Source organism: Taurulus bubalis, assembly GCF_910589615.1.
Source record: "Taurulus bubalis genome assembly, chromosome: 3".
Lineage (NCBI taxonomy): Eukaryota > Metazoa > Chordata > Actinopteri > Perciformes > Cottidae > Taurulus > Taurulus bubalis.
In genome coordinates this window covers 37446964-37469177 of record NC_136591.1, presented here as the reverse complement: position 1 = coordinate 37469177, position 22214 = coordinate 37446964, and the positions used below count along the sequence as shown (strand labels likewise).

At 42.6% G+C, this 22214-nt stretch overlaps 1 protein-coding gene across 1 annotated transcript in view; it reads left to right on the top strand.

Annotated features, from left to right (window-relative positions):
• The window catches only part of dysf (dysferlin, limb girdle muscular dystrophy 2B (autosomal recessive)), a gene marked incomplete at both ends in the record, with an annotated part of 86336 nt that overhangs the window by 39240 nt on the left and 24882 nt on the right, over nt 1-22214 (top strand). The window contains 5 exons of the mRNA XM_079215611.1: nt 4586-4760; nt 4873-4946; nt 12174-12233; nt 19172-19183; nt 21822-21920. Coding sequence (XP_079071737.1) covers nt 4586-4760; nt 4873-4946; nt 12174-12233; nt 19172-19183; nt 21822-21920 — 420 coding nt within the window. The remainder of the gene's footprint in view (nt 1-4585; nt 4761-4872; nt 4947-12173; nt 12234-19171; nt 19184-21821; nt 21921-22214) is intronic.

The window sequence follows — 22214 nt, the reverse complement described above, 5'->3', positions numbered from 1 at the left end:
AGACGCAGACACACACACACAGACACATACACACACACACACAAACACACACGCACAAACACACACACGCACACACACACACACACATATACACACACACACGCACGCGCAGACACACGCATGCACAAACATACCTACTCACACACACGCACACGCACACGTACACACACGCACGCACACACGCACACACACATGCACACACACACGCGCACACACGCACACATACACACACACATGCACACGCACAGACACACACACACACACACACACACACAGACAAACACACACGCAGACACACACACACACGCTCACACACACACACACATACACACACGCACGCACACACGCACACACGCACGCACGCACACACGCACACACACATGCACACACACACGCGCACACACGCACACATACACACACACACGCACACACACAGACACACACACACACAGACAAACACACACACACACGCAGACACGCACACACACGCTCACACGCACACACACGCTCACACACACACAGACACACACACACAGACATGCACGCACACACACACGCACACACACAGACGCACACACACACACACACGCTCACACACACACACATACACACACGCACGCACACACGCACGCACACACGCACACACACATGCACACACATGCACACACACGCGCACACACGCACACATACACACACACACACACACACAGACACACACACACACACACACAGACAAACACACACACACGCAGACACACACACACACGCTCACACACAGACACACACGCGCACACACGCACACACACGCACACACACACACACACAGATGTAATCAGTGCAGGCCTCGCTGCTCTGCAGTGATGTGGTTTCGGGTCATTTATCTTCGTCGGTGAAGCAGTAATAAGTGACTCCTCTGCCGTCCCGTGAGCATGAGAGCAGTAACTCTGTGTGGACGTCGCAGGAGTCGCTTATTTAGGACGCTTCCAGCTTTTGGAACAGACTGGGTGAGCCCCCCACCCAGTCTGCAGGGTGAGCCCCCCACCCAGTCTGCAGGGTGAGCCCCCCACCCAGTCTGCAGGGCGAGCCCCACCCAGTCTGCAGGGTGATCCCCACCCAGTCTGCAGGGTGCGGGACTCGGTGGAGACATCACTGCTGCAGGGTAGATGCATTGTGGGAGTCTTTCACGTGATGAGACTGATGTATATATATATATATATATATATATATATATATATATATATATATATATATATATATATATATATATATATATATATATATAATATAAGTGTTGCCACATCAGTTTGGCAACACAGTATGTCAAATGTTTTTTTCCACGGCAACATTTTTACTGCCCACATAAGTGAAGTCAGTCAGTCGGAGCCCCAGAAAGCTTTGGCTCTGAGTTCCTGTCTCACGGCTCGGTGCAGGAGAACCGGGTTCTGCATCCAGAGCCGTGTCCTGCGATGCCGGTGGCTCTGAGCCGCTGATCCGAGCCTCTCACTGCTCTGAAGCTCCTGCTGTTGTTGTTCACTTTGAAACTTCTTACCGGACGTGTGTGACTCACCAGAAAGAATTCTGCTTTTACTCCATTAAAACCACAGGAAGCTGCAATCAAAGACGGCAGTTTAAGTGGCACCCAAAGGGGCCGAGCTGTGGTCCCTCCTTCAAGAGGGGAAAGAACAGGTCAAAGCTTTGCATGCAAAGTCAAAATATATTTATATTTATTCTGTTGCCTTTATGAAACGTGGTAGAAGGGTTTGTTTGCTTTATTGTTAAAGAAACTCCACGTGGTATATTTTAACGAGTTAGTCATTTTGTGGTCACAGATTTATTTGATGCTGAAATATATCCCAGAATCATAATTTCAACTATTTCTTTAAGTAATCAATAAGTTGCGTGGGGGAAAACAAAATTATACACTTAAATTGCTTTTTTATGTGCTCCATATTAACATTTAATTCCCTCAATGTGGGTCTCAAGCATAAATGAGACCATGTGAGAAGTTTAGAGGCTGAATATCCCAAAAAGGGATGTTTAGTCTTTATTCCTTGATCATGCATTTTGTTTTATAAGCGTATCATTTGTTTTTTATGTGAAATCTTGATCAAATTATTGCTCTCAGACAAATGTAGTAGAGTAAAAAGTACAATAATTTACTTAAATGTTAGAAGTAGCATCAAGTAAAGTACAAGTATCTTAGGATTTTACTTAAGTTCACACTTTTTAGGAAACAATTCATACAATTTGATTACATCACCTAAAGTATGTGGTTCTCTAGAAATTGTATTATTGTTGATTAAAGTAAAATACATGTTTTTTTATTTACAAAATGTACAATGTGTAACTTTAAAGGTGCACAACACGATATTCAACACGATCAATGTGTATATGTCTTGAGAAGAGCAGTCAGTATAAACTCATCAAATATTTGTACAAATTATTGCTATATTTACATTTTGATAACAAAAGGAAACAAAACGACTGAATACAAACGACACAAACACACAACACAAGGACAAGAAAACATATAAATATGATATACTTCTACAAGGTTTAAGGTTTCTAAACATTGTTCTTAAACACTTCTTCAACTAAAACTAAAAGTATTTTTTAAGCGTCGTCGTCTCTGTAAATATCCGTAGAAATATTCTGTCCTCCGTGAATATAGTTCCCCTGAGTGTACATTCAACCTAAGTGTTTTCCTATAAAAAAAAAAAAACCTCAACTGAAATATGGAAATATTACACAGGTTTTTTCCTAACGCCGGCTCCAGAACGAGCTCAGAGAGTTTCATGTTAACGACGTTAAAGGTCTGAAGTTGATCACCTCGGCGTTTTATTATGACAGCTTTAATTGGAGTGTGGAAATATTCACATATTTTCCCCCTCAAAGACACGTCCTCGCTCTGGCTCGGGCTCGTTTAACGTTAACAAGATTAAGGTCCTGTGTTGACCGCCGCGAGAGTGTGACGGCCCTCGAGCGGACTGTGGAAATATGCACATATTCTTCGCTGAAATTCAGCCGTTGAACCGAGTCCAAGCATGTAATGTTAACAGCATTAAGGTCTTAAGTTGACTGCGTAAGTGTTTGTTTTTTTCGTCTGCCACGGGGACATAAGAAAATGTCATGTGCATAGTTTCCTGAAATAAACTCTTTGAAGTGTCTACATAATGTTTACTCTATCAGTTTATTGTGTGAGTTTAGCACCATTAACCCTTTGTTTAAAGCCAGAGAGGTCAAATGGATTAAAAGTACCAATTAGGTTTTTTTACGGCTAATAAGGTGCACACATTGTATATGTGTGTATATGTATGTATATGTGTGTGTGTGTGTGTATGTGTACATGTATGAGGGTGTGTATCTGCGCATATACATATGTATGTGTATTTGCGGGTCTACTCCTATGTATTGTTATTTTTATGTGTATGATTATATGCATGTATATCTTTTATATACATGTATTACACAACGTTTTCTTTATATGCATATCTAGAAAATCAATAAAAAAAATCCCAAAAAAAAAAAAAAGGTGCGCACATTGCATCTCCGTGAAACTAGTTGCACAGATGTTCAGGTGGATGTGTGGCATTTCTTTACAGATACATATAATAATAATTATAATAACTGAAAACGTGCACTCAGTTGAGTGCAGGTATGTTCTTAACAACGATCACTGCTGCATTGTGTGATTGAATGAATACAACCCCCATCATATGACACACAAACAACACAACAAACAGAGACGTATGCAGAACAATCGCTGAATTAAACATTGCATACGATCTTGACCGAAACTAAATAAACTTGCCAAGCTGTCTGCCTGCTTCAAAGCGGCTGAGGTGGCGGTGGTGTACTCAGCAGCGGTTAGCACAAACACAATGCAACACAATTCATTCAAACTAAAGAACAAGCTGCAATGAATGCAGACAATCGTATAAGAAACATGATACAATGTTGCCACAAAAACACATTTAAACTCACCGAGCTGTGCTGCAGAGTGGCGGCGATGCACTCAACAGTGAATGATCTGCTAGTTCAGTGGCAGCATGAATCAGGCAACGAGAGGCGTTTTTATAAAGTTTGAGCCACTGCAGCAACCGGTGGTCCTTGAGCATTCAACCATAACTGGGCACCCGAAAGTATAAGGCAGTTCACTCCCGCAGAACGTGAGATTAGCCTTGGACGGACATAGAGACGCACACTCACTCACTCACTCACTCGTTCGCTCGCTCCAGGACGCTCACCGGTCTGATGATAATGATAATTCAAATTGTCAACACAAGTTGCGGTGACGTCTGATGACAATGGGGCTTTTCATGGCGCCACTTTACGCGTAAACCTTTATTTAAAATCAGAAAGTGAGATCCTGAGTTCGCTCACAAAAGATCGAGACCCCTACCAAAGGTCAGTGATGCCCGGATTGGACTGTCACCAAGGCGTGACTAATCAGCGTCAGACAGTCAGCAGCCGCCGCCAATCGGCATCAGGCGGTCAGGCGGCGTAACCAATCAGAGTCAAGCGCATAGATTTAAACTCACATCGTCTCTTTTTATACATCTCTCTTTTCTCAATCCCTCCACAGAGGCTTCCCCGCGAGGAGCTCTACATGCCGCCGATCGTCATCAAAGTCATCGACAACCGTCAGTTCGGGAGGAAGCCGGTGGTCGGGCAGTGCACCATCCGGTCGCTGGAGGAGTATCGGTGCACGGAGGAGGAAGGAGAGGCGGAGGAAGAGGAAGAGGAGGAGGGATGGAGACGTAAGACGCGGATGGATATGAACTCGTCCGGCGGAGAGCTGGACTGGTGGTCAATGCTAAACGTGTGTGTGTGTGTGTGTGTGTGTGTGTGTGTGTGTGTGTGTGTGTGCAGGTGAGACGCCCCACTTAACCAGCGGGGAGGTTTTCATTGACATCGATGACGAGGAGCCGCTCATGCACGACCAGGTAAAGCGTCCACAACGCGTTATTTCTGAGCAATAAGTGCTGCTATCTTTATGTAAAGAGCACAACCATCATTTAATACTTCATTATTTAAGATAAATATGTTGCTCTACGGCACATAAACAGATCTAAAAGCTTTTAGACTTTGAAGTGCTGCCCAATCTATTTTAAATGTAGGCGTTAAAGTCCTGATTTATTTAACGACATCTGTTTTTACTGGTGACAAACGCCTTTTTCCTGTATAAGCTACTCCACAATAAAAGCAATCAACGAGATTAAATTACCATTATGCTGACATGCATGCGTGTGTTGACGACTTAAATCCAGTGCGGGATCCATAGATTGCTGTCACCGGAGAAAAGATGCTGCTGCTCGCTTTAGTTTGGTGACAGAAACACTGAAGCTGAACTTTCGTTCTCCAGTTTCTCGTCATTACAGCGAATCTGACTGTAAGTGGTTTAATTCCCATTAATCCAGCGTTTTTTTTTTTCTTTCCCGAAAGCACGCAGGAGGAATGTGTGTGTGTGTGTGTGTGTGTGTGTGTGTGTGTGTGTGTGTGTGTGTGTGTGTGTGTGTGTGTGTGTCCTGACATTTCTCCTGATGCTCGTTCCTCTGTGCATCTTTTGTGTGAGTGTGTAAACGTGTGCTTTTTGTTGCGCGGGGTGTAAAGGGCAAGTATGAAACACTCAGTTTTCCCTCTGTGTGTGTGTGTGTGTGTGTGTGTGTGTGTGTGTGTGTGTGTGTGTGTGTGTGTTACCAGCAGCATAAATAAACATGTTCTGACATGATGACATGGCAACCGTCTCTGTGGTCGGTGGTTACCGTGGGGACCGCGAGACCCGCGCTCGTCACCAATCATTACCGCTCTCTCTCTCTCTCGCTCTCTCTCTCTCTCGCTCTCTCTCTCTCTCGCTCTCTCTCTCTCTCTTTCTCTCCGTCTCCTTTCTCCAAGTTTAAGACATTTAGTTCTTCCTCTCTCTCTTCGTTTCTTTCTCTCTGTCTTTCAAAGAAGGAACATGGAAACTATTTTCAAATCAACCTAATCCCTGTTTCTCTAGTTTCAGACTCACACACTCCTATGCACACACTCCTATGCACACTCCTACGCACACACTCCTATGCACACACTCCTATACACACTCCTATGCACACTCCTACGCACACACTCCTATGCACACACTCCTATGCACACTCCTACGCACACACTCCTATGCACACACTCCTATGCACACACTCCTATGCACACACTCCTATGCACACTCCTACGCACACACTCCTATGCACACACTCCTATACACACTCCTATGCACACTCCTACGCACACACTCCTATGCACACACTCCTATGCACACACTCCTATGCACACACTCCTATGCACACTCCTATGCACACTCCTACGCACACACTCCTATGCACACACTCCTATGCACACACTCCTATGCACACACTCCTATGCACACTCCTACGCACACACTCCTATGCACACACTCCTACGCACACACTCCTATGCACACACTCCTATGCACACACTCCTACGCACACACTCCTATGCACACACTCCTATACACACTCCTATGCACACTCCTACGCACACACTCCTATGCACACACTCCTATGCACACACTCCTATGCACACACTCCTATGAACACACTCCTATGCACACACTCCCATGCACACACTCCTATGCACACACTCCTATGCACACTCCTACGCACACACTCCTATGCACACACTCCTATGCACACACTCCTATGCACACACTCCTATGAACACACTCCTATGCACACACTCCCATGCACACACTCCTATGCACACACTCCTATGCACACACTCCTATGCACACACTCCTGTGCACACACTCCTATGCACACACTCCTGTGCACACACTCCTATGCACACGCTCTTATGCACACACTCCTATGCACACACTCCTATGCACACACTCCTATCCACACGCTCTTATGCACACACTCCTATGCACACACTCCTATGCACACACTCCTATCCACACACTCCTATCCACACACTCCTATACACACGCTCTTATGCACACACTCCTATGCACACACTCCTATGCACACACTCCTATACACACTCCTATGCACACACTCCTATACACACTCCTATGCACACACTCCTATGCACACACTCCTATCCACACACTCCTATCCACACACTCCTATACACACGCTCTTATGCACACACTCCTATGCACACACTCCTATCCACACACTCCTATGCACACACTCTTGTGCACACTCGTATGCACACTCCTATGAACACACTCCTATGCACACACTCCTATACACACACTCCTATACACACTCCTATGCACACACTCCTATGCACACACTCCTATCCACACACTCCTATCCACACACTCCTATACACACACTCTTATGCACACACTCCTATGCACACACTCTTATGCACACTCTTATGCACACTCCTATGCACACACTCCTATCCACACACTCCTATGCACACACTCCTATGCACACACTCCTATCCACACACTCCTATGCACACACTCCTATCCACACACTCCTATGCACACACTCCTATGCACACACTCCTATGCACACACTGCTAGCTGTTAGCTTCATATTTCCTTTGCAGACATGAGAGAGACATATCAGCTAACGCAAATAAGTTCGTAAACACACGAAACAACCTCTTATTGAATGACACACACACACACACACACACACACACACACACAAACACAGTGTGGTCTAATAAATGGTTTCATTGTGTATATTAGCAAATAGAAGATTGCATTGATCCAGGAGACAGCATAATTTGATTCTATTGGTTTGGCAGACTGCGTGAGGCTTACATACACATGCACATAAATAACACACACACACACACACACACACACACACACACACACACACACACAGAGGCCACAGCTATCCTTTGTATAATCACGTTCATACCAATGGACTAAAGGGAACGCACCGTCATCAAACCGACGTCCATAAACAAACCAACGTGAAAAAAACACTTTGTGTTTTTAATGTTGTTGTTGCGTTTACTAAAAATAGAAATTTTTAGTAAATGCAAAACAAATTTTTCTTTGTTTCTCCTCTCCTCACCATATCTCCTATCTCCTTCTCTCCTCTCATCCTCTTTCATTTATCTCTCAACTCCTCTCTTCCCTCCTTGTAACATCTTCGTTCTCTTATCTCTTGTCTCCTTGTCTCCTTGTGCCTTTTCTTTCTCTCCTTGCTTCAACTCTATTTGGCTCTTCTCCACGTCCCTTGTTTCCTCTCCATTTCCTCCCCTCCTTCTCTCTTATCCTTGTCCCCTGTTTCCTCTTTCCTCTAAACATCACACTCTTCTCTCATCTCCTTGTCTCATCTCCTCGCGCCTCCTTCCTTTTGTCTCTTCCCCTTCTCTTATCTCATCTTATGTCTAGTTCCTCCTCTCTACTTTGTTTTCTCTCAACTCCTCTCCTGTCATCTCTTCCGTTTCATCCCTCCTTCTCACATCTCCTTTCTCTCGTCCTCTCCTCATCTCCTCTCCTTGTCTTAACCCCCACTCCATCTCCTCCCCACCAACTCTCGTCTCCTTTCCCCCCTGTTTCCTTCTTTGCTTTCCTCTTCACCCTACTCATCTGTCTCATATATTTAGTTCCTCCTCTTCCCTTTCTCTCTCTTCTTATTCCTCCTCTCCTTTCTTGCATCCTCACCCCACACCTCCTCTTCTTCCCCTTCTCCCCCACATCTTTCTCCTCATGCTCTACCTCTCCATCCTCCCTCTTTTCATTACCTTTCCACCTCTAACTCCTCCTCCTCTTCCTCGCCCTCACATTATGTTTCTCCATCTTCTCTCTTCTCCTTTTCCTCTCCTCCTTCTATCCTCCTCTCCTGCTACCTTCTTCTACTTCTCTTTCTTACACCCTTATCGTGGTCCGCCTCCTCTTTCCTCTCCACCTCATCCTCCTCTCTTCTCCTCCCTCTCTCCTTCGTCTCAGTGAAGTCTTCCTCCCGAATGTGACCCCTGATGATATAGAGACAGAGCCTGTGGTGTGTGTGTGTGTGTGTGTGTGTGTGTGTGTGTGTGTGTGTGTGTGTGTGTGTGTTTTTTTTACAATGTGCATAAACAAACACAGGGAATCTGTTCCTTGTTAGTTGTCTCCTGTCTCATTATCCCCACTGGAACTCTCCCTCCATCTTTTTTTCATCTCCTTTCCTTGCTGCCTTCATTCACGTTCTTCCTCCTTGGCTTCTTTCCTTCCTCGCACACTTTCTCCTGTTTAATCCTTCTTTCACTCCTTCCTTCCTTCTTTCCTCCTTCTCCGTTGCTCAAGTTCTCCTCTTGCAATGCATCACTTCCTATACCTCTATCGTTTCTTACTTTCTTCCCGCTTTCCTTCCTTCCTTCTACTCTTTTCCTTGCATAATCCCTCCTCTTTTCTTTCATTTCTTCCTGTATATCCCTTTATCCTACCTTTCCTTCTGTCTCTCTTCCATCCTTCTCTTCCTCTTTGACCTGCTTCTCTCCATCTCTACCTCCATCCCTCCTTTCATTCATCCTCCCTTCTCTGCTTTGTTTCCTCTAAGCACTTCCCTCCATCTTTCTACCTTTTCTCTCCATACCTTTTCTCTCTTCTTCATCGTTTTCACTCCATTTGTATTTCCCTCCATTGTGACATTCCTCTCTTCCTCTTCCCCCAGCCCGCTCCCTTCCTCCCCGTAACTCTTTCTCTCATTCCTTCTTTCCTTCTCAATCTATCAAGCTGACAGTAGTTTTAATGTGGTAGCTCATTACAGGGCATGTGGCCCTCCTCCTTTTTCTTCTTCTCTCCCTTCATTGTTGTGGTTCATCAACCACTCGTCTCCTCTGTGATCCCTCCATCATCTTCAAATCCTCGCTGGTCTTTCATTTATTTGTGTGTTCGTCTTTGTTATCCCGTTTTCCCACAAGCGCCACTACAGCTACACACACACACACACACACACACACACACACACACACACGTCATGGCGTTTCAAACCCAAAACTATTTAACATCCACAAAAGCTGTTTCTCTTTCTCTCTGCTCTTCATTTAACGTAAGGAAAGACATCATGGGACTGTCTCTAATATACGTCTGTTACCTCATACTTACGACACCGACCCCAAACCACACACACAAACACACACTCACTCATTTACACACACATCATTTTTCTCTCCATTCCCAATGGTCTTAATGTGTTTGTTGGGGGCGGCACTGAATGTTTTGTGACATGGGAGGTCCAGAAATATACAGTTGGAGTGAAGCTAATGTGCGTCAGGAGGTCGGAGTCCAAGTGGGGATGATGACATGGTTTCACACGCCCGGTCATTAATGCACCCCTCCAATTACAGACATCAAAACATCTCTGCGTGGATACGACAACACTTGTCGTTTTTGCGCGCTTGTGGGCCCAAAATGTTTACAGCAAATAAGAAACCATTCTCATTGTAACGGATCCCCGTGTATGAAGTGGCATGACACTTACTGCTGGTGAAATTACTCCTTTATCTTCTTCCTTTGGGTCAAAATAGATTCAATACACTGGGCAAACAAAGCAGACAATCAACCTAAAACAATAAACCTTCCATGGGGTTATTTACACTCATCATGCTGGATATGAACGTATTTTGATTGATAGACATCTTGATTAGATTGTAGTCGGTATAACGCTGTACAATTTAGCAGCAGTACAACATCCTACCCACCAAATGGCTATAAAGTCGTCAAAAACTGAACAGTATCTCTTTGACAAAGATGAATGCATCAAAAAAGTTGAAACAAACACAGGACTTTCACCCAGGAGAACACTGTTCGTGTCCTGCGCTGAACCAACAGTCAACCCGTAATAATTTGATTACTTAACTTTCATACGTATCTTAATACACGTAACAAATGTCCTTATATATGTAGTTGATACACATATTTACAAACACAGGACTTTCACCCAGGAGAACACTGTTCATGTCCCGTGCGGAACCAACAGTCAACCCGTAATAATTTGATTACTTAACTTTCATACGTATCTTAATATACGTAACAAATGTCCTTATATATGTAGTTGATACACATATTTACAAACACAGGACTTTCACCCAGGAGAACACTGTTCATGTCCCGTGCGGAACCAACAGTCAACCCGTAATAATTTGATTACTTAACTTTCAAACGTATCTTAATATACGTAACAAATGTCCTTATATATGTGGTTGATACTCATAACACACATCTTTACAAACACAGGAATTTCACCCAGGAGAACACTGTTCGTGTCCTGCGCTGAACCAACAGTCAACCCATAATAAATAAATGAGACCCGGAAAATACATTTAAAGGACATGACGTGCAAAAAGTGATTTAAAATGGGCATACTATTCGTACCCCTTCCCTCGAGATCCCTTTGCCCGTGACACATACGCTGACTTTCAGTCTCCAGGATGCGTGGAGCCTCCATTTCCCACAATGCAACCAGCAGCATCTTTTCACTAGATATTCAAAAGTCCACACCCAGTTTGTAACACAGGCTTTTGGGTATAAACGGCCAGTTTCTAAGCCCAGACATCTTTAGGGTTATTTTCTCAGCCTTTTCACTGGTAGTACTTACATAAGTATGTGAGAGTAATACAGTAGAACGTGTACCATTACTAGTCCAACTGCTGATATGACAATATTACTAGTATTTGCAGTAAATCTGCAGGTTATTTCCGCGTCCTCGCTGGTGTTTTACAGCATCCCTGCCTCGCCCTTCCTGTCGTCTTCTTCTTCTTCTGCTCCCCCGTGTGCTCAGCTCCTCCGTGACCTCATGTAAACACTTTGTCTTTCTAATCTGAGCCTCTGTCGCGTCCGATCAGCCTCCACCCGGCGCCGCTGTCGGCACCTTGCAGAACGGGAAAGAACATGTTTGATTTAAGTCAGTTTTTCCCCTCACAGAACAAGGCTTTTTCATTCATTGTTGCTGTTTTGGGGGGAAACACATGGCGGTGTGTTTGAGTCACTAATATGTCCGGTGATGTTAGTAAGCAACGTCTAATGATGTTAGCGTTAAAGAATAGTGTGTTTCATGTGTGTGCCAACCATTACGGATTATATGAAGTCATTTAAATGGCTTGTTTATTCAGTTCATAACACTGGTATGTGATGCTAATATTGTGGCTAACCCTAACCAGCTAACCTGTGAGTGTGTATGTTTCTACGTGTGTGTGTGTGTGCATGTGTTTCGTAGCTTGCAGATGGATCCGGCTCCGCTCTCATTAACCTTTCCGCCTCTAGTTCCAGCCTTCATGTAGGTAACAAACTCACCTTTCAACTCATTTCATTCATTCATGTTCAAACGCTTCACCAGAATGTCAAACCTACTTTTCATCTACTTGTTTTATTCCATGATTTGTTACCATCCATGACATTTTCCTTCTTTTCCCCCATTTATTCATTCAAATGCTAGTGATGTCAGAGAGTAAAGTTGATACTTGTTATATATCTGTTCACATTGGCAACATAAATACAAGCCTGCAGTCACTTCCCTAACCTTAAATTCATGATTTAAAAGCACGTTGTATAGTAATATAAACGGTAATAAAACCAGGACCGACACTGGGATGTATTTAGATATGTAACATTAAGTTACATCATCTCAAAATGTAAGACCTTTGTGATAACAAATAAGACTTTTCGAAACATTTCATGACCAAATGTTACGGGATAGTTCGGATTATTTGAAGTGTTTTTTTTGAAGACCCCGTCATCAGTATATTGCCCGTAGTAGATTACGTAGAATAAATCCAAGTGCATGTTATATTTAAGATAGTTTCACCAATTTACCTCGCCGTTAACTATACTCTCTTCAATGCCACCGGACTCCTTTGACAAAAAACTGTAATTTAACTTTGCAGAACAACTAACGTTGGTGTTTTAAATTGTTAGTTTGAATTCATCAAAGTCACACAATAACACAACATGACTAACTGATCAAGGCAACAGAAGAGCGACCAGTGTTCTGCAAGGAAACATGACAGTTTAAATTGTTTTTAAATGGCATCTCGTGGCTTTGAAGAGAGCGTACAAGGTATATTATAAGAATAGCAGACACTTAAACTGATATTGATATTTTTATGTGTCTTAAATACGATAAATAACCTTTTAAGGGCCGCAAATGCTACAAAGATGGTAAATCACCAACGACTGCCTGTACAATAGCTGTGGTAAAAATGCATAGAAACCTGTGTTGCATGCATCATGAGAACGGTCATCAAAGATATTACATGATGTGCATAAGGCACTAAACCTATTGATGAAGTTTATTTAATACGAGACACCGATGGATGACACTGGCTGCGCAGAGATGAAGGTCGACGTGGACGGAGTGCGAAATGAAAAATGATGAAATGAAAAACTTCTTTTTTACGTTTCGCTTTTTTTGGTCGCGACCGAGGAAAATGCTCTCTCCTGAAGAAACCCTGTTCCTTTTTTTTTGGTTACGGAGCGACGCGCGCCGAGCCGTGCGGTTACAGGAGAAACCCGATCCCCGGGGTTTCGAACGCGCTCCTTGTTACATTCTTCCGTTTTATTTATCTAAGCCAGGTCAATTCGAAGACTTCGCTTGACCCGGACCAGACTGAGCACACAAATACACGCATCCAGTAGTGCTCTGCTCCCTCCTCGCTCGACAGTAATTGGGGCTGATTTCTTTCTCTCCAAACATAGATATTTGTTTTATTAAGGGTCAGATATTGAAACCAGTCAAATTAAAGGCTCTGCTTTCTGCCTGGCCGGGGCCAAAGTCAACAGAGCTGCTATAGATCCTCTATACCGCAACCCTCTGTAAGCAGACAGTTACTAAAGGGCCGAGGGTGGATAAACGAGAGAGGGTTAAAGAGGGGGAAAGTGACTTAAAGAGAAGCAGAGGGAACGAAAAGAATCAGCTCGACTTGAAATTAGGAAAAAAAAAGAGGGCGGACTAATATCTCGTGGCACCAGAGAAACGAAAGCTTTCTCTCTCATGTGCCGTAAATCCTGGCTTCTTAATCTCTGGGTCGCGACCAAAAAACGGGTCATGGGCGTACGTCTGATGATTACCAGATTACTGCAGCCAAGTGTGTGTGTGTGTGTGTGTGTATGTGTGTGTGTGCGCAGAGCGGCTTCCAAGGCGGATCAGGCGGCTTCGGTTTCAGAGTCTGAGAAGTTTAAGAAGATCGGCTGTCGGTAGCGTCATGGCTCCTCAAACCTCGGGGGCACCGACCTCCCTTCGAGATATTTTCAGATCTAACGGAAAATGAACGTTTTGTGTGTCGCGTTTCAGCATCCAGGCTTGATGATTGGTTTTGCATCAAACCAGCCTTCTCTTTTTTCTTTTTCCCCCTCCTTTAGGTAGTTGCAAAAAAACATTGCGGTTGTGCCGCGTCTATCCTGTACCATTAATTCTCATGAAAAACTATCCCAGTTCATCGCCAGAAAACTGTCACACCGGGTTTTAATCCCACTCTGAAAACGTGGTCGTTTGCCTCTTGTTCCGTAAATCCTTCCTGGCTGCTTTTTTAGAAACAGACAAACCAACTGAAATGGCTTCATGCCAGCTGACTTTGTGGCATTTTTTTTGGTGGTGGGAGGGGGTGGGGGGGTGTATGAAAAACACACATTTATGGCCCCATAATGACACTGTGACCAGGAACAAGATGTTGAAATAGCTCAGTAAATCATTGTTGTTTTTCTTGTTCTTGCTAATTACAAACCGCAGACTGCTGTTCACCTCCAGAATCTGAACGCGGCACATATTTTGCTGCCCAGAATGTCTTCCAAATGTGGACTTCTGGACTTACTTTTATAAGTCCACCAGTTAGACTTTAGCACATCGGACACTTCAGAAGCTTCTATGCATCAAATGATTATGTTATATATGAGTAATCCATCGTAGTGATGCATGTTTTTGAGGAGGAAGAATGTGATAGATATCTCTCCTTCATAGTTATAGTTAAACCTTGATTTGACCGACAGGTGTTTATGAGACTTTTATAGCGCAAATAACCAAAGAATCCACAACTGCAACTTTTTTGAGAAGCCGCAAGAGTCGTCACTTCAAATTAAAGCTGTTAAAAGTCAACTGAATGGTCTGAAAACGGTATTCCCTGCATGATTCAACGGTGGCTATTGTTGCTAATGCTACAACCCGGTTGTTATTTAGCGTTTTCCCAAACTAGCCAGAAATCTGACATGCATCATTTCCTGCAAGAGCTGTCGATGCCCGTGCAGCAGGAGTGTAGGCCGGCCAGTGGAAAAGCTTTCAGGCACCCGATGTCGATGCAGTCACTACTGTGTAATGTCAATCAGTGATTGGGAACAAGACATGTATTTATGTGAAAATGCCACAGATTTTTACTTGAGGTTTGGTGCTGTGCCTTTTGAAACCGCAGCGGAAGGAATGACAAACACACACAAACAGCTCTGCTGAAACATCGATTCCAGTCTTTTTCACATTCTTCACATTGACAAGTTTATTTTGGAGATGCAAAAAATCCAGCGCTGGTTTTTGGACAGAATGGCTCAGGACATTCTCCTCGAGCTGTCGCCGTGTCCAGTCCATATTTCCTAGACCAAATACGTCATAACAGGTCAATAAGGTCAATGAGTCTCCTTCAGTTGTGTCTGAGTAATGCAGCTTTTTCGTCCCCTATCCTTGCGACACCTTCAGGGACAAATAGCTGGCAACACCACGCATGTACGGTGTGATAGGCAAGGGCCTTTGGACCAGTCAGTATCCTAAAACAACGAAAAAGTAGTCCTTCTTCTTCATGCATTTTCCTAAGAAAGTCCAGCATCACGTGTCAATTTTTGCTCGTTACATCCTTGGTTAGTAGAAGATGGTTAAATACTTGGTTAGGTGTAGTAGAAGATGGTTAAATACTTGGTTTGGTGTAGTAGAAGATGGCTAAATACTTGGTTTGGTGTAGTAGAAGATGGTTAAATACTTGGTTTGGTGTAGTAGAAGATGGCTAAATACTTGGTTTGGTGTAGTAGAAGATGGTTAAATACTTGGTTTGGTGTAGTAGAAGATGGCTAAATACTTGGTTTGGTGTAGTAGAAGATGATTAAATACTTGGTTAGGTGTAGTAGCAGATGATGAAATACTTGGTTAGGTGTAGTAGCAGATGATTAAATACTTGGTTAGGTGTAGTAACAGATGATGAAATACTTGGTTTGGTGTAGTAACAGATGATGAAATACTTGGTTTGGTGTAGAAGAAGATGATGAAATACTTGGTGAGGTGTAGAAGAAGATGATGAAATACTTAGTTAGGTGTAGTAGAAGATGGTGAAATACTTGGTGAGGTGTAGTAGAAGATGGCTAAATACTTGGTTAGGTGTAGAAGAAGATGATGAAATACTTGGTTAGGTGTAGTAGAAGATGGTGAAATACTTGGTTAGGTGTAGTAGCAGATGGTGAAATACTTGGTTAGGTGTAGAAGAAGATGATGAAATACTTGGTTAGGTGTAGTAGAAGATGATGAAATACTTGGTGAGGTGTAGTAGAAGATGGTGAAATACTTAGTTAGGTGTAGTAGCAGATGATGAAATACTTGGTGAGGTGTAGTAGAAGATGGCTAAATACTTGGTTAGGTGTAGAAGAAGATGATGAAATACTTGGTTAGGTGTAGTAGAAGATGGTGAAATACTTGGTTAGGTGTAGTAGCAGATGGTGAAATACTTGGTTTGGTGTAGTAGAAGATGGTTAAATACTTAGTTAGGTGTAGTAGAATATAGGGAAATACTTGGTTTGGTGTAGTAGAAGATGGTAACATACTTGGTGAGGTGTAGTAGAAGATGGTGAAATACTTGGTGAGGTGTAGAAGAAGATGATGAAATACTTGGTGAGGTGTAGTAGAAGATGGTAACATACTTGGTTAGGTGTAGTAGAAGATGGTGAAATACTTGGTTTGGTGTAGTAGAAGATGGTGAAATACTTGGTTAGGTGTAGTAGAATATAGGGAAATACTTGGTGAGGTGTAGTAGAAGATGGTGAAATACTTGGTGAGGTGTAGTAGAAGATGGTGAAATACTTGGTTAGGTGTAGAAGAAGATGGTGAAATACTTGGTGAGGTGTAGAAGAAGATGGTGAATCACTTGGTTTGGTTTAGATAACGAAACTACCTGATTAGGTTTATTTAGAATCGTGGTTTGGCTTAAATTAACTTTAATTATTTATATAAACGACTGTTTTTTGCTTGACCCAACCCCGCACTTCCCATCAGCCCCTGTGTTTTTTCTGCCGCCTTGTAAAAACAATATATTTTATGGTTTATCAAAAACGCCAAATGAGGCAATATCTTGAACCCGGGACAAGGAGCAACGGAGCTGTTCCGGAGGATTGTTTTGGCGACACGTTTTCCTTGAATTATCCTCCCACCCGTATTTAATACAACCTCCTCACAGGGTTACATCATGTGAGGTCACGTGACGTTCCACAGCTCACACTGTACACTTAACTCACCCTGGCACTCCTCACTGTTATCACTTTTATTTACACGTTGTGGGCAGTTTGAGAGCAACTTCTCGGTGATTAATCGTCAACGAAAAAGCTCTCCATCAGTCGGACACCATTCTTCCAGCTCCCGGGTTGCCGCTTTGACCTCTGACCTCTTCCACCGGACGGGATTTCCCCTTAAAAAAAAAGCATTCATGCAGCAGCGCAGAGCTCTTACGTAAACCCAGTCGCTCCGCTGGCGGAGTTCTTGGCAGTGCCAGTCTGGGTTTCTGGTTAGCCTGGCTTTCCCTGCAGGGCGTAATGATAGCCTGCAAACCACAGCGACACCCTGAGCAGACCGCTGCATGTACGCTAAACACGCTAAACACGCTAAGCACCCGCCGCAGTCTGCAGCGCTGCGCCGGCCGCCGTAATCTGTCTGAATCAGGAGCCGCGCACTCGAGTGAACACACCTTGACACACAATTCCTGGCGCCTCTGTCATCAATGCCTGGGCTGCACACAGAGGGCACGTTAACACACACCAGACACTTCATGGCTCAGACACAGTGTGTGTGTGTGTGTGTGTGTGTCATGTCCTCCACGTGCTGCCCTTTTCCATGCCATGCTGCCACTTTGGAAAAATGAGGAACTCCATAGTTTTCCCCCCTTCAGCGTGTGTGTGTGTGTGTGTGTGTGTGTGTGTGTGTGTGTGTGTGTGTGTGTTTGTGTGTTGTGGGTCTGTGGGAAGTAGGAGAAAGGGGATTCCACACCAACCCAGTGCCATAAGAGCACTTTTGTTCTGCATTCATGCCTACACACACACACACACACACACACACACACACACACACACACACACACACACACACACACACAAAGGAAAAAGTGGTGCATGCGTCATGAGTGTGTTTTAAGCTGGAGTGGTCCTCGGAGGGTTGAAGGTTGCAGGGCGGGGACTGTGTGTGTGTGTGTGTGTGTGTGTGTGTGTGTGTGTGTGTGTGTGTGTGTGTGTGTGTGTGTGTGTGTGAAGGGGTAGGGGCTGGTAGTTTGATCTGTCCCCTCGGTATTCCCCATCGTTGTAGTCGTTGCGTCAGGGCCAACGGGCTGCCATCACACACACACACACACACACACACACACACACACACACACACACACACCAGACACACTCACTCAGACAGAGTTTTTATTTCTGTGAGAAAACACTCCAGAATGAAGGCTTAAATAGAGCGCTGGACGTTGCCAATGTGAACGGAGTTTTAGTAAATTTGATGGATGAGGCAGCTTCATGCTTGATAAAAACACAAAACAGGGTTTCATTCAAAGATGTTATACCCCTCCCTCTAAAAAACATAAAATCACATATAAATCAAAATAACTTGTATCCAAACCACAAAAAGCCATCAGTCAACATTTCAAAACATTATTCTCCAAAACAGAACGACATTGTGAGCGCTGGGGTGACTCATAGCTGTAATAGTGAGACTTTTAACGGCCTTCACCTTCATGCCAGCACTCATTTTGAAATAGAGCGACTTCTTTCTTTCTTTCTTTTAAATGTTTCTCTCAAAATGGTGCATGTTTCACTTTTGGATCGAAACACCTCTGATGTGAACGTATTGCGTATTATGAAAAGTGTTGAAAAGCTTCTTAAGAACGTGTTTAATCCTGCTGTGTCAGTGTTTGGTTGCTCTTTGTGAGCGTTTGTGTGTCTGCATTGATTTAAATTAACTGTCTGACCTGTTTGTTCTTTTAACGCTGACACTAGATGTTACAATGGGTAAGTTTGTGTGTTCATATTAGTGATTCATTACGTATCTCTATAGATCGATAGATCACAAAATACAGCGATGCAAAGTGAGTTTTTCATTAAAACTGCCTTTTTTATCATGAATAAGTTATTTCAATTTCAATTTCTAATTGAACAAATGATCAAATGACACACATGATCAAATAAAAGAGTTTCTCACTCAAAACCCGTCAGATAAAGACACTCGGCAACGCCAAAGAAAACCCATCTGCTTCCTTTTATCCTTCCTCTTGTGTTAGCTTCCTGTTAGCATCTCTTCTGTTAACGGGACGGTTTTGACCCATGTCTTAAATCAGCTGTAAAATACACTACGGGGCAATTTTGACCCATATTTACTTCAAGAAAAAGGCTAAAAAGGCATTTTTTTCAGCAATAGAACTTTAATACAAACAGAAAATGAAAAGCAGAACAAGTCATAACACAACATATAGATTTGCAAGGTCAAACAAACAACAACCAATCAAGCAAATCTTATTTTTATTTTTCAAAACTGACCCTGACAACACAAAGGTCATCATTTCAACCAGAGCATTTTGTTGAAATAGAGGTTCCTGACAAAGTCAAAAAGCCTTGATGCAATAAACACATTGATGTGGTTCTTTTATGCATTTTAAAACCTAAGACGTGCTGACCTGAACACAAGAGGAAGGTTAAACAGCACCTGATGCTCTCCACTGCGGGTCGGTGGTAGTGAAGGTTGCTTGTGTCAAACAAATGAATTGTCGAAATTGTTGACTTAATTCATCTTATTTTTGTGACGTTTCTTTTGTACTTTACTAATGCCGATTACATAACATAATTATTACAAATAACGCTAGCACTTTATAATAAGTGCACACTATTTAGCATTAGTAAAGCATGAATAAACACTGAATTCATCATTTATAAAGAATTCTTCCAACATGAACACTCATTAGTATAAACACAGTTTATTATAATAAACACAGTTATACATGTTTCATTCTTGATTAATAAGCTTGGGTTTTCATACTTTATAAATAAAGGATTCCACATTTGTAAATGAAGTATTAAGGACTAGATGTTTAATAAGATAAATTGTAAAGTCTTAGTAAATGATTAAAACAATACAGCAATTCATGATTAATTCAGCAGTTACTACTTGTTAGTTAAGTATTAGTTAAACATGTTCTGTGACCTTATCTAACGTGAAGACTATCTTTGCTTACAAAGCATTTATATTAGCAGTGTACTTTTTGAAAACTCTGAATGAGCTTTTAAATGGCGCTAAGACACATAAATATGACATAAACATAAAGAACGACTATTAATTATACGACTAAACTCATCTAAACATGAATCGAGCCGCACTAATGAAATGAAGTCTATAAATCATTCAACTGTCTTCATATCCGGGACTTGAAACTGCATGTGTTTGTGAACTGCAGTATATTATACCCAAAATCATCAAAGTCCACTTTTCTGAAGTCAGTGCTTTCTGCCTGAGACAGAATGCACACAAATACAAAAAGTTGCTTCATTTGAACCCAGTTAATAAGTTCAGTTCAGATTTATTCCATCTGCCCCAGTTTAATAAATACGTGACAAGTGGAAAGCAGCAGAGGGATATTATTTTCTTTCATACATAAACATTTTTGCGACTTTCTTGTTTTTTTGCCATAACATGTTTTCGGCTGACGTCCACGTTGCTTTTGTCCACGTTGTGCCTCTGCGTCCTGATGTTGCCCGTTTCCATTGCCTCAGATCGGCCGGATGCCGTGACCTTAATGCCACGGAGCCACCAGAGGCTTTTTTTTATTTTTTTTTACTTGTGTTGACGTGACTTGGCCGGCTCCACATTGCCATGCGATCATTGGAAAAATCATGAAAAGCGGTTCGTTTCTGAGCCCGGCGGCGCGCTGCTCCACAAAAAAAGGCAAACCGGCACTCGCTGCGGGGCCTTTAAAGGTCAAAGGTCATCACGGGAGATCAGGTGTTTAGCAGAATCAATGATGGATGAGAGAAGTTTGTAAGTTTACTGTACAAAAAGCTAAAAAAGGGATTAAAAGAAGATGTATCTCTAGTGTAGGAGTTAAATTATGGAACAACGCTAACATGGATGTAAGAACACATTTTTGGTTTTCAAAAGGATTATTTATTCAAAAAAATTGAGGGTTACAAGTGTGAATGAACAACTGTTTATTTCGAATTAATTATCTGATTTCATTGATAATAATTTAGGATAGGAATATATAAGCACTATGCTTCAACCTGTACCTTTTCAGTCTTTCTGTTTTGTTTATTACATTATTGTATTATTAGTATTGTTATGAATAAAACACACAAACGATGTAGGGTTCATTTCAGGAGCCACGGACAGAGGTCACTTTTTTTCAGTTTATTTGAAAATATGTGGATTTTAATCTAATGCAAACATTGCACGAAAAAAAACAGAATTTTGAATTGTACCAAATAAAAACACACTATCTATGAATGGTTGAGAAAAATATGAAATGTCACAAGTGACGCCCTGCATTCCGACATTCAAAGCGTCCGACTAAATTATCACAATGTTTTCGCGCTCCATTTAGTTTTTCAGCTCGATCGTTTCAACCCGCCGACCTCTGACCTCTGAATCTGTGACCTACAGGACGAGGAGGTCATGGACTGGTGGAGTAAGTTCTACGCCTCGACCGGAGAGAAGAACAAGTACGGGACGTACCTGGAGAGAGGCTTCGACACGCTGAAGGTAAGACGGTCACGACGGAGACTTTTATATGTTCTGACCAAGTGAAATGTACAATCGATGGAAAATAACCAAATGTACTTTGATTATTATTCTGCGTTTTTCAGTCAGGTGAAACATGTTCTGGTTATACAGCAAATACCCTTTTCCCCCAATGTCATGATAACTTATGAGGTATTACGGACATTTTCCGTATTTAAAAATAAAGGTAAATTTGTATGTCACCCTCACACATTTTAATACACGGTTCTACAAAATGAATGATGGCTAGAAAATAACTCACTTTGAGTCATTCTG